The 12252-nt window shown below is 45.8% G+C and overlaps 1 protein-coding gene across 1 annotated transcript in view; it reads left to right on the plus strand.

Annotated features, from left to right (window-relative positions):
- LOC134911374 (actin-like protein 6A) overlaps nt 1–12252 on the plus strand; it is a 79898-nt gene that overhangs the window by 13093 nt on the left and 54553 nt on the right. Inside the window, exons 4-8 of the mRNA XM_063919616.1 lie at nt 2471–2565; nt 7836–7942; nt 8545–8634; nt 8716–8777; nt 8871–8985. Of these exons, the coding sequence (XP_063775686.1) occupies nt 2471–2565; nt 7836–7942; nt 8545–8634; nt 8716–8777; nt 8871–8985 (469 nt within the window). The remainder of the gene's footprint in view (nt 1–2470; nt 2566–7835; nt 7943–8544; nt 8635–8715; nt 8778–8870; nt 8986–12252) is intronic.

Here is a 12252-nt window from a genome sequence, read left to right on the forward strand (position 1 = left end):
GATCGCAGCGCTGCAAAAAAATAGCTAGCAAGCGATCAACTCGCAATGATCCCCCATGGAGCGGGTAGCTACATATTGTGATGGCCTTAAATAAATATACTATATTTCTGTGGCCCTTTAATTACTGTTTAGGCTCCTCTTTCTTTTCTTTCTATCGCTGCATATTTCTCATATAGTTCTGCCAATTGAATGTCAGCTGATCTAGAGAAGTCTATATGGGTTTGCCCAGGAGCAGAATGTGATTATTACAGCGGTTCATATGACCTTGGGGACACCAATGGGAATATATACTTTACGGCCAAAAGTAATAGCCTGTGAGTTGCAGCAAGTGCTGAGATTTAAATGTATTAGCGGCGAGACATAAAGTGTCAAATGTTTTTAAAGGAAAAAGCAACCAGGTTTTGCCATAAAAGAATTGCTAATTTAGGGCCTAATTCAGTAAGGCTTGCAAATTCTGCTGATTAGCAGAATTTGCTATCCTTTGGATCGTATGCTGGGGGCCGCCCATCGCAGGGCAAGGTCGCCCATCATGTTGACCGCTGCCTTCCCCCCTTCAACAAGCAGAAGTTGCGAACGCATCGTAATTTCTGCTTGTTAGCAGTAATAGAGGAGGCCCGCCGCAATGTTCCCGATTGCAGCGGCTGCGCATGCTGCCATGCAGCCACCGCGATCACGCCCCCGACACCCCTCATCCATGCCACACTGCCCCCGCAACGCTCCATCTCCACCCTGGAAATGGAGCGTTGCTGCCCCCTACCCCCTGCCCTGCCTCTGCCTGATTGACAGAAAATGCGGGCGCAGGCACAGGACGAGCGCTGTGCATGCGCCCAAGGGGCGACCATAATAATTTGCGATCCAACCTGAATTAGCACCTTAATCTTGCCAAAAAATTGCCAAAATATCAACACTTGCAGCAGCTTTCAGGGCCCATAGTTTCCATTTGAATATCTCTTATGTGAAAGTGATTTAATACAGTATATATGCAACTGAATGAGGCTTACTCATAAATATTTAACATTGTCTTCTCTACATTATCGGGGTTATTTAGAGATGAATGCAGATCTCTGCATAGGCAGCCAGATCTGCGTTCATCTCCTCACAGGCTCTGGGCAACCCCAGCACAGAGCAAGGCCGCCCAACATGTGTGAGGCCGCTCGCCCATGCGTATGCATCTGCAATTATATTGCAGACCTATCGGAACTAAGGCTGACCCCTAGCGTGGTGTCAGGCGGTCGGGGGGCATTTTTTTTCAGAGCGGCCACATGACGTCATGCTGCCACTCCAAAAACGGTCCTGGCCCGCCTCTATTCACCCGCCCTCCAGCAACCCGCAAACGCCCGCCACTGTCAATCACATTGTGGTCGCATCCATCGGGGAGGCAACCGCAATGTATGTGGCCGTGCAGCCGCTGCAAATGTACAAATTTGCTGCCATCGGCAAACTGCACTTCAGACCTCTGATGCAACCAGGTCTGAATGACCCCCTATGTGTTTAATATTGAAAGTATAACTATAAAAAGCTGTTAATTGTGTGTGCAGCAGTGTCCTATTAGAAACCATCCATACCATGGGAACAATTCAGAGTTGAGTGCAGCAGCATATTTGTTAGCAGTTGGGCAAAACCATGTGCATTGCAGGAAGTGGGGGGGGGGGGGGGGGGGGTGAGCCAGATATAACATTTGCAGAGAGAGTTGGATTTGGGTGGTTTTTTTGTTTCTGTGCAGGGTAAATACTGGCAGGGTAAATTACTGCTTTATTATTACTCTGCAATTTAAATGTCAGTTTGAACACACCCCACCCAAATCTAACTCTCTCTGCACGTGTTATATCTGCCCCCCCCCCCTGCAGTGCACATGGGGGGTCATTCCGAGTTGTTCGCTCTGTAAATTTCTTCGCATCGCAGCGATTTTCCGCTTAGTGCGCATGCGCAATGTCCGCACTGCGACTGCGCCAAGTAATTTTGCTATGCAGTTAGGAATGTTACTCACGGTTTTTTCTTCGTTCTGGTGATCGTAATGTGATTGACAGGAAGTGGGTGTTTCTGGGCGGAAACTGTCCATTTTATGGGTGTGTGCGAAAAAACGCTACCGTTTCTGGGAAAAACGCGGGAGTGGCTGGAGAAACGGAGGAGTGTCTGGGCGAACGCTGGGTGTGTTTGTGACGTCAAACCAGGAACGACAAGCACTGAACTGATCGCACTGGCAGAGTAAGTTTCGAGTTACTCAGAAACTGCACAGAGATGAATTATCGCAATATTGCGAATCTTTCGTTCGCAATTTTAAGAAGCTAAGATTCACTCCCAGTAGGCGGCGGCTTAGCGTGTGCAATGCTGCTAAAAGCAGCTTGCGAGCGAACAACTCGGAATGAGGGCCATGGTTTTGCCCAACTGCTAACAAATTTGTTGCTGCGATCAGCTCTGAATTAGGCCCTTTGTTCTGTCAGTACACTGATTCCTTTACTCCTACAATTAGATTTGCTAACGGTCGATCTACAGGTCTTGTTTTGGATAGTGGTTCCACACATACTACAGCCATTCCTGTACATGAAGGCCGTGTAATTCAACAAGGTAACATTGACTCCATTAAGACAAATGTGCTTTGTCTGTATAAAAACACAAACATATGCACTGGTGTTTTCCATTGTCAAAGTGAGGTGGAAGATTGCTACAAGCGATTAACAAGCAAGGTATTTAAGACATGGCCGCAACTAGGGGGGGGGGGGGCTAATGGGTCACGTGCCCCGGGCGCCTGATTTGAGGGGGCGCCGAGAGCTCTGCCCGACTCCCTCAGCCAGCTGCTCTCCACCTCCTGCATGGCTCCACGCAACAACTAACGTGTCTGCACGCTGATCGCTGTTAGGAGAGACCCTACACGCGGAAGAGGGACCATCAGACAAGCCACCCCGGCTGGAGCTGCAGTGCAGGGACGATTCTGCTTGTCTCCAGGCTCCACCGTCAGAAGCAGCACTCTCAGCAGCAGTGGCAGCTGCTGGGAGAGCTGCTGCTGGCGGCAGAGCATGGACGAAAGAAGAATCATCCGACTTCAGCAGCTGAGTCTGTACCCGCGGTGCTGCATTCTTTCCTCCTCCGAAGCTGAATTCTCCCCTCCTCCGGCACTGCGTTCTTCCCTCCTCCGCCCGCGCTGCATTCTTACCTCCTCTGGCAGCGTCAGGGACTACAAGATGCTGACGGCGCTGTGCAGCTGACACTGGGACATGAGATGTCACGACGTCTCATCCCCCAAGAAGGCGACGAGGAGCGGGAAGTTGGAGCTGGACTCTAAAATGTGCCTGACTGTGCTGCACTGAGGCCAGTGAGAATGTAAAGCCCCTGCAATTCCACATCCTCTGTCACCCTCACCAAGGATCGAGAAATCATCCCTGGATTGAACGAGCAAAAGTTACACTACCTTACTGTGCACAAACTTTACTATTCAGGGAAGCAGGACGCCGCACCCCTGCAACTGTATAATCTACATCTGAATATTTGACATGGATCATCCAAAAAAAGTAGACCACTGGCATCTGGATGATCACATCCACTAGGACGCATTTCTGATTCATAGACATACATGATATTCCTGTTCTAAATGTAATCTTTAGTTTTTGCTTTGTTATGTTTTAATTTATTATAACTTTTGTCTGAGTTATTATAATTTCTACTTCCTAGACATTTTCCATCCTTTCTTCCCTCTATTCACCTTCCCCCAACCCGTCTACACCCCCCTCTTTTTTGTCAATACAATCAAGCTCAGTGTTATGGATTCTCCTCTAATATATCTGCAGCTCCCACTCTCCCTCGTTATTTGTTTATTTAATATATATATTTTTTAAATATCTTGCTTTTTTTTTAGTTTTTTTTTTAGAGGGGGAACGGGGGGGGGGGGGGGGGGGGTCGCGCTAAATTACTGACTTGCCCCGGGTGCCGAAAATCCTAGTTTCGGCCCTGTTTAAGGGCAGTGCTGTACCAGGGCACTCCAGCACTCTGGCCAGTTCTTCACAGTTCTCCTATGTGGGCTGGCCAAATGGATTCAGATGTGGTTGCTTAAGGCTGAGCAACTGAATATTCTCCTTTCTGCTTTGGAGCCATCAGTGCTATGTTGTTCTATGCTGTGTTCCAGGTGGTGAACTGCTGATCCCTATGACGGACATGGAGGGTATATCAGACCTGATCGCTAGGGTACTTTTTTGCATCCTTGTGAACAGGTAGTCGCCACCTACAGGGGGAGGGGGAATTCGCTGTGCAGGTGTGCGATTGCAGGTGCAGGGGAGCTGCCCAAACAGAAGTTTGTGCAGTCTCTGCACAGCCCAGGACTTACTCAGCTGCTGCGATGATCAGGGCCGGAGCTGATTCCTCCCACAAAATGCAGAGTCCCTCCTGCGTTTTTCCGGACACTCCCTGAAAACGGTCAGTTGCCACCCACAATCAGCCTCTTCCTGTCAATGTTCTTGCAATCGCTGGTGCAATCGGATTTTTCGCACAATGCCGGTGTTTCCTGGCGCTCCCCGTCGCTGCTGATCATCACGCCTGTGCATTTCAGTGCATACACATGCACAGTTTAGACCTGATCGCCCACTGTGCGAAAACGAACAGCAGCGATCAGGTCTGAATTAGCCCCATGGTTTTAGCACTGATGGGCAAACATGGAGCTATTGTCCTGAGACATCAATCATGGGTGGCCCAAAAAACAAGCTAACTTGCTAATAATATTTCAATCAAATCTCCCTTTCAACCTCCAAGCCGTCAAACGTAGCCGCAGTAAGTCTGGATAGATGAACGGCCTTGTTGAAGGAGATCCTTGAGGAGCCGTAGTGGACAGGGTTCTTCTAGAGACATGGTCAGGAGGTCCGCATACCAGGTCCGGCGAGGCCAATCCGGGGCAATTAGAATTGCCTGTACGTTTTCCCTTTTGAGTCTTTTTAGAACTCTGGGAATGATAGGAATTGGAGGAAACAGGTATATGAACTAGTAAGTCCACGGTGCCATCAGAGCATCCACCGCTGCGGCCTGCCAATCCCTCATTCTGGAACAGTAGCGATTTAGCTTCTTGTTGAGATGAGAAGCCATCAGGTCTATCTGTGGACAGCCCCACCGATGAACTAGCTGTTGAAACACCTGAGGGTGATGGCCCCATTCCCCAGGATGGAGGTCGTGCCTGCTGAGGAAGTCCGCTTCCCAGTTGTCCACGCCGGGAATGAATATAGCTGATATGGCCCTTGCGTTGGCTTCCACCCAGAGTAGTATCCTTGACACCTCTCGCATTGAGGCCCTGCTTCTTGTTCCTTCCTGTTGGTTTATGTACTCCACCACCGTGGCGTTGTCTTACTGTACCTGTATGGCCTGATTTCGGAGAAGATAGGAGGCCTGCAGAAGAGCATTGTAAATTGCCCTGCGTGCCAGAACATTTATCGGGAGTGAAGATTCCTGACTTGACCACTTTCCCTGGAACTGAGCCCCTTGGGTCATTGCCCCCCATCCTCGGAGGATGGCATCCATTGTCAGCAGAGTCCAAGATTGGGTACTGAAACTCTGCCTCTCCACAAGGTGACAGACTTTTAGCCACCATAACAGGGAGATCAGTGCTTTTGGCGGCAGAGCTATACTCTGGTGCATGTGCAGATGAGACCCTGACCACTTGTCCAGCAGATCCAGCTCGAACGGATGGGCATGGAATCTGCCATACTGGATTGCCTCATAGGAGGCCATCATCTTGCCCAGTAGGCGGATGCAAAGGTGAACTGAGATCTTGCGGGGTCTGAGCACCGAGCGGACCATAGCCTGGATTGTCAAGGCCTTTCCATGGGGAGGAATACCTTTTGAGACACCGTGTCCAGTATCATTCTCAGGAACTGAATTCTATGTGAGGGTTCCAGGTAAGATTTCTGGAAATTTAGGATGCACCCATGTTCTGTAAGAAGACAAGTAGCCAAGTTGATGCTGTTCAGCAGACTCTCCCTGGATACCGCCTTTATTAGAGGACTGTGTTGGCGTTGGCACGGGCATTAATGAGGCCTATTTCTTTGATCACCTCACTCGTGAAATTAGCAGTATCCTGGATATGATGCAGTAGAGTCAGGATCTCATCCTGAGGTAGAGTGTCAAACCCTTCTATTATATTACCTGATCATTTGACCATGGCCCTCGTGATCCAACCGGAAGCAATGGTGGGCCTCTGTGCTATGCCCACCGCGGTGTAAATTGATTTGAGTTTAGTCTCAATTTTACGGTCAGCTGGGTCTTTGAGAGAGATAGCACCAGGTACAGGTAGCACAATCTTACGTGACAGCCTGGACACTGAGGTATCCACACACGGAGGGTTCTCCCATACCTTCCTATCAAACGGGAAAGGGAAAGAATTCAGCAACTGTTTAGGGGTTTGAAATTTCTTGTCAGGATTGACCCACACCTGTTTAAAGATTGAGTTTAATTCCTTGGAGACAGAGAAGGTGCCAGAAGATTTTGGTTTTACATTAAAAAACAACTCTTCCACAGGTTCTGTCTCCTTATCCAATATGTTGGGGACTTCCCTAATAGAATAAATTAGGGGCTCCACACCCTGAGACAGAGAATTGTCACCTTCCATGTCACCTCACCTCTATCCAGATCTGGCAAGTCATTATCAGAGTCAGATTGGTGTACATGTGGGAGTGTGCGTCTGTGAGAGACCAGCAGAGGGGGCTGAGGAGGCTGCCAGTAGTCAGCAGCCTTGACTAAAAAATCATCCACAGATTTATTTAGGATCTGACTTTCTTGTCTTGCAGTAGCCAGCTCTGTATTAATATTAGTAATCATTCCTTTAAATGATTCCAACCACTCTGGCTCCTGTATACTACTACCCTGTGAAGGGAGAGAACACTGAGTACAGAGGAGAGATCCCCCCCCAGTGAACTGGAAAACTTTGTGTTGCATGAGGGACACACAGCCTTCTTGCCAGACATTCTAACAGTAGAATCACACACAGTATTTGAGAAAAACACTGTGCAGTGAAATAACACACAACAGTGAAATAACACAGAGCCCCAGACAATCTTGAATGGAGTGATATAGAAAGGGATGAGACCAGCTCACAATGCCAGTCAAAGCAGTACTCTGCTGGGCATAAACCAGAGCCCTAGATAAGGCAGCCGGTGTTAGTGTCAACCTATATGCTCCCCCCTTTCTAGAAATCCTCCCTGGTACCAGTGTAAGGTGATTTAGCAGGGTCTGTGGAGTAGCATGTAATACAGAAAACAGGTACAAATCGCGTGGGGCGCTTCTACAGTAGCAATATGAATCTCTAGAAGATCACAAAATCATAAGAGTGATGATATCATAGTTACATTCCTGTAATAAACTTGTCAGCTTGCATGTAATGATATCTTTTCCTCTGTTTTTCTTCTCACAGTGATTCTCCTCTCCGTGCCAAGGTTAATTTAGCCCAGGGGGACTCTCACGTGCTTACCGGGTCCGGCGGCGTGAGCCTGATGATAGCCAAAGGGCGCTGCGCCCTGCCCCTTAGACAGCTGAATCCCGCCCTGCCCGTTTTTGTGCGCCCTGCCGTTTGCTGCCTGCCGGACCCCGCCACGCCATTAACCACGCCATTAACCTTGGCACGGAGAGGAGAATCACTGTGAGAAGAAAAACAGAGGAAAAGATATCATTACATGCAAGCTGCCTTTTACTAGGGCATTGTCTTGTAAGCACAGCCAATAGTGTTTTAAAAGTGATAATAAAGTAATAATAAAATAAAATATTTTCAATAGAATTGCTATTTAAGCAGTAATTTGTCTCACTTTGAAACCCCTGCAGATTACTTTGTTTTTATATTTTATTTATTTTCATTTACTTTCCTTTGCCAGGGATTGTAAAATCACAGCTAGGCGGGGACTTTATTACTCAACAGTGTAGAGAACTATTTCAAGAGATGAATGTGGACCTAATCCCCCCATATATGATTGCTTCAAAGGTAAGAAGAATTAATTGTTATAATACCATGGGGTGTATCTTGGCGGTACATACTCCATGGGGGTCATTCCGAGTTGATCGCTAGCTGCCGTTGTTCGCAGTGCAGCGATCAGGCTAAAAATCTGCATTTCTGCGCATGCGTATGTACCGCAATGCGCAGGCGTGTGGTAAGGGTACAAAGAGCACCATGGGTTTGCACAGAATGTAACGAACATTCCAGTCGCACTGTGAACGCAGGAAGACGGACATGAAGTGGGCGTTTCTGGGTGTCAACTGACTGTTTTCAGGGAGTGCTTAGAAAAACGCTGGCGTGGCAGAAAAAACGCAGGCGTGGCTGGGCGTTCGCTGGGCGGGTGTGTGACGTCAAAAGCCGTCCCTCCGTCGTTAGAATCAACGCACACGAAGAGTAACTACAGGGCTGGTCTTGTTTTGCACAAAAAGATTTTGCAGGCGTTCTGCTGCACACGCGTTCGCACTTCTGCAAACCGAAAATACACTCCCCAGTGGGCGGCGACAATGCGTTTGCACGGCTGCTAAAAACTGCTAGCGAGCGATCAACTCAGAATGACCCCCAATATGTGATCTTGTTTTGGGATATTTTAGCAAGCAGTACCGGTGGGTGCAGCAGCCAATTGGAAAAGAAAGGAAAATCTACCGCAAGTTACTAATTCCTGGAATAATTATATGTGTAATGTAAGTATAATATTACATTGTGATATAACTGTATTACTTACAGAAAATAAAAGATTAACTTATTACTAGAATTCTCTTCAGCATGTGATACAGGATTTCAAGGCATCTGTCCTCCAAGTTTCAAATACAGTTTACCACGAGAAGTAAGTTTGTTCTGAATGTCTTTAGTCTGCATTGTATACATTGTAATAATGTCAGTCTTACTGAATGCAAGCTCTCCTGTCACATCTCTGTAGTATAGCAGCCAAGCTGCCTACTGTCCATTACGAGTTTCCCAACGGCTATAACTATAACTTTGGTGTCAAACGGCTAAGAATCCCAGAGGGGTTATTTGATCCTTCAACTGCTAAGGTCAGTTTCTTCTTTTCTTTTTATGTAGATAATGATTTATGACAAGAGGTTTAAGCTATTTATGGGCAAAATCTTAATATGCAATATAACAAGTATGGTGCCCAACTTGGTGCCATATTAGTAGCTCTCATTTAATTATAACATAGACGTACAGTATGGATCCAACAGCTTACTAAAAATCCAGACTTTAGCTGCTACAGTATTGGACAATTCATTGTCACATTACTATTTGCTAAATATTCCATTTTAAAGTACAACTATTGCAATCGGCGGCTGGTGGAGGCGATACCAGGGGATATTTTTATATAAAAAAATCAAGTGGTAATTAAGCCCACTCAGAAGAATCACGAGGTATTATGCCAAATATCATTGTGACAAATTGCTGTTTTTAATATATATTATGAATAAACGATAATGCACTATGAAGCGCTCCTCTAACTTCTTTCTTTAGACAAATCATCCCGTGGGATTCCGGGATTTTCTAAGAGGTAGCTGCAGTCTGAAAAACAAAGACTTGGTGCTGATAAAACATTAGGAGTACACTCCTGGAAAGTACTATCTGTAAATCACCGTGGAGCGCACCTGTACGCTGTTCCACAAAATATATATATATATATATACACACACACAATATATATATATATATATATACATACATACACACATACTAAATAATATATATGTGTGTGTGTGTGTGTATATATATATATATATATATATATATATATATAATACCTAAATAATATATGTGTGTGTGTGTGTGTGTGTGTGTGTGTGTGTGTGTGTGTGTATATATATATATATATATATATACATATGTGTGTGTATATATATATATATATACATATACACACATACAGTGGGGATCGAAAGTTTGGGCACCCCAGGCAAAAATTCATTTTAATGTGCAAAAAGAAGCCAAGTAAAGATGGAAAAATCTCCAAAAGGCATCAAATTACAGATTAGACATTCTTATAACATGTCAAAAAAAGTTTGATTTTAGTTCCATCATTTACACTATTAAAAGAACCGAAAACAAAAAATGGCGTCTGCAAAAGTTTGGGCACCCTGCAGAGTCAATACCTTGTACTGCCCCCTTTGGACAGCTGAGACCTGGCAGTGTAATGGATTGTTCTCAATCATCGTCTGGAAAGACCAGGTGATGTCAGTCTCAAAGGTTTTAAAAGCCCAGACTCATCTGACCTTGCTCCAACAATCAGTACCATGGGTTCCTCTAAGCAGTTGTGTAGAACACTGACACTGAGAATAGTTGACGCTCACAAAGCAGGAGAAGGCTATAAGAAGATAGCAAAGCGTTATCAGATGCCCATATCCTCTGTTTGGAATGTAATTAAGAAATGTCAGTCATCAGGAACAGTGGAAGTTAAAGCAAGATCTGGAAGACCAAGAAAAATATCAGACAGAACAGCTCGCAGGATTGTGAGAAAAGCAAGTCAAAATCCACGTTTGACTGCACGATCCCTCCAGGAAGATCTGGCAGACACTGGAGTTGTGGTATACTATTCCACTATAAAGAGATACTTGTACAAATATGGTCTTCATGGAAGAGTCATCAGAAGAAAACCTCTTCTATGTCCTCACCACAAAAATCAGCGTTTGAAGTTTGCAAATTAACATATAGACAAGCCTGATGCATTTTGGAATAAAGTTCTGTGGACCGATGAGGTTAAAATAGAACTTTTTGCCCGGAATGAGCAAAGGTACGTTTGGAGAAGGAAGGGTACAGAATTTAATGAAAAGAACCTCTGTCCAACTGTTAAGCATGGGGGTGGATCAATCATGCTTTGGGGTTGTATTGCAGCCAGTGGTACAGGGAACATTTCACGAGTAGAAGGAAAAATGGATTCAATAAGATTCCAGCAAATTTTGGACGCTAAATTGATGCCATCTGTGAAAAAGCTGAAGTTAAAGAGAGGCTGGCTTCTACAAATGGATAAGGATCCTAAACACAACTCAAAATCCATGGTGGATTACATCAAGAGGCGTAAACTGAAGGTTTTGCCACGGCCTTCACAATCTCCTGACCTCAACATAATTGAAAATCTATGGATAGACCTTAAAAGAGCAGTGCGTCACAGACAGCCCAGGAATCTCAAAGAACTGGAAGACTTTTGTAAGGAATAATGGGCGAAGATACCTCAAACAAGAATTGAAAGACTCTTGGCTGGCTACAAAAAGCGTTTACAAGCTGTGATACTTGCCAAAGGGGGCAGTACAAGGTATAAACTCTGCAGGGTGCCCAAACTTTTGCAGATGCCATTTTTTGTTTTCTGTTCTTTTGAAAGTGTAAATGATGGAAATAAAATCAAACTTTTTTTGACATGTTATAAGAATGTCTAATCTGTAATTTGATGCCTTTTGGAGATTTTTCCATCTTTCCTTGGCTTCTTTTTGCACATTAAAATGAATTTTTGCCTGGGGTGCCCAAACTTTCGATCCCCACTGTATCTATCAATAGGTGCGGCACTCCAGTCAAAAAAAGACACAATAGAGGATAGCTTAAAGCGAGCAATGTTTCAATGCCTTTAAGCATTTTCATCAGGCTTCCTATATATATATATATATATATATATATATATATATTTATTCTGTGGTAAATATATTTTTATTTCTCTGACGTCCTAGTGGATGCTGGGAACTCCGTAAGGACCATGGGGAATAGCGGCTCCGCAGGAGACTGGGCACAAAAGTAAAGCTTTAGGACTACCTGGTGTGCACTGGCTCCTCCCCCTATGACCCTCCTCCAAGCCTCAGTTAGATTTTTGTGCCCGGCCGAGAAGGGTGCATTCTAGGAGGCTCTCCTGAGTTTCTTAGTAAAAGTTTAGTTTTAGGTTTTTTATTTTCAGTGAGACCTGCTGGCAACAGGCTCACTGCATCGAGGGACTAAGGGGAGAAGAAGCGAACCTGCCTGCTTGCAGCCAGCTTGGGCTTCTTGGCTACTGGACACCATTAGCTCCAGAGGGACCGAACACAGGCCCAGCCTCGGAGTCCGGTCCCAGAGCCGCGCCGCCGGCCCCCTTACAGAGCCAGAAGCAAGAAGAGGTCCGGAAAATCGGCGGCAGAAGACATCAGTCTTCACCAAGGTAGCGCACAGCACTGCAGCTGTGCGCCATTGCTCCTCAGGCACACTTCACACTCCGGTCACTGAGGGTGCAGGGCGCTGGGGGGGGGCGCCCTGAGCAGCAATAAAAACACCTTGGCTGGCGAAAATACATCACATATAACCCCCAGGGCTATATGGATGTA

Source organism: Pseudophryne corroboree, chromosome 4 (assembly GCF_028390025.1).
Source record: "Pseudophryne corroboree isolate aPseCor3 chromosome 4, aPseCor3.hap2, whole genome shotgun sequence".
In the NCBI taxonomy this organism is placed as follows: domain Eukaryota; kingdom Metazoa; phylum Chordata; class Amphibia; order Anura; family Myobatrachidae; genus Pseudophryne; species Pseudophryne corroboree.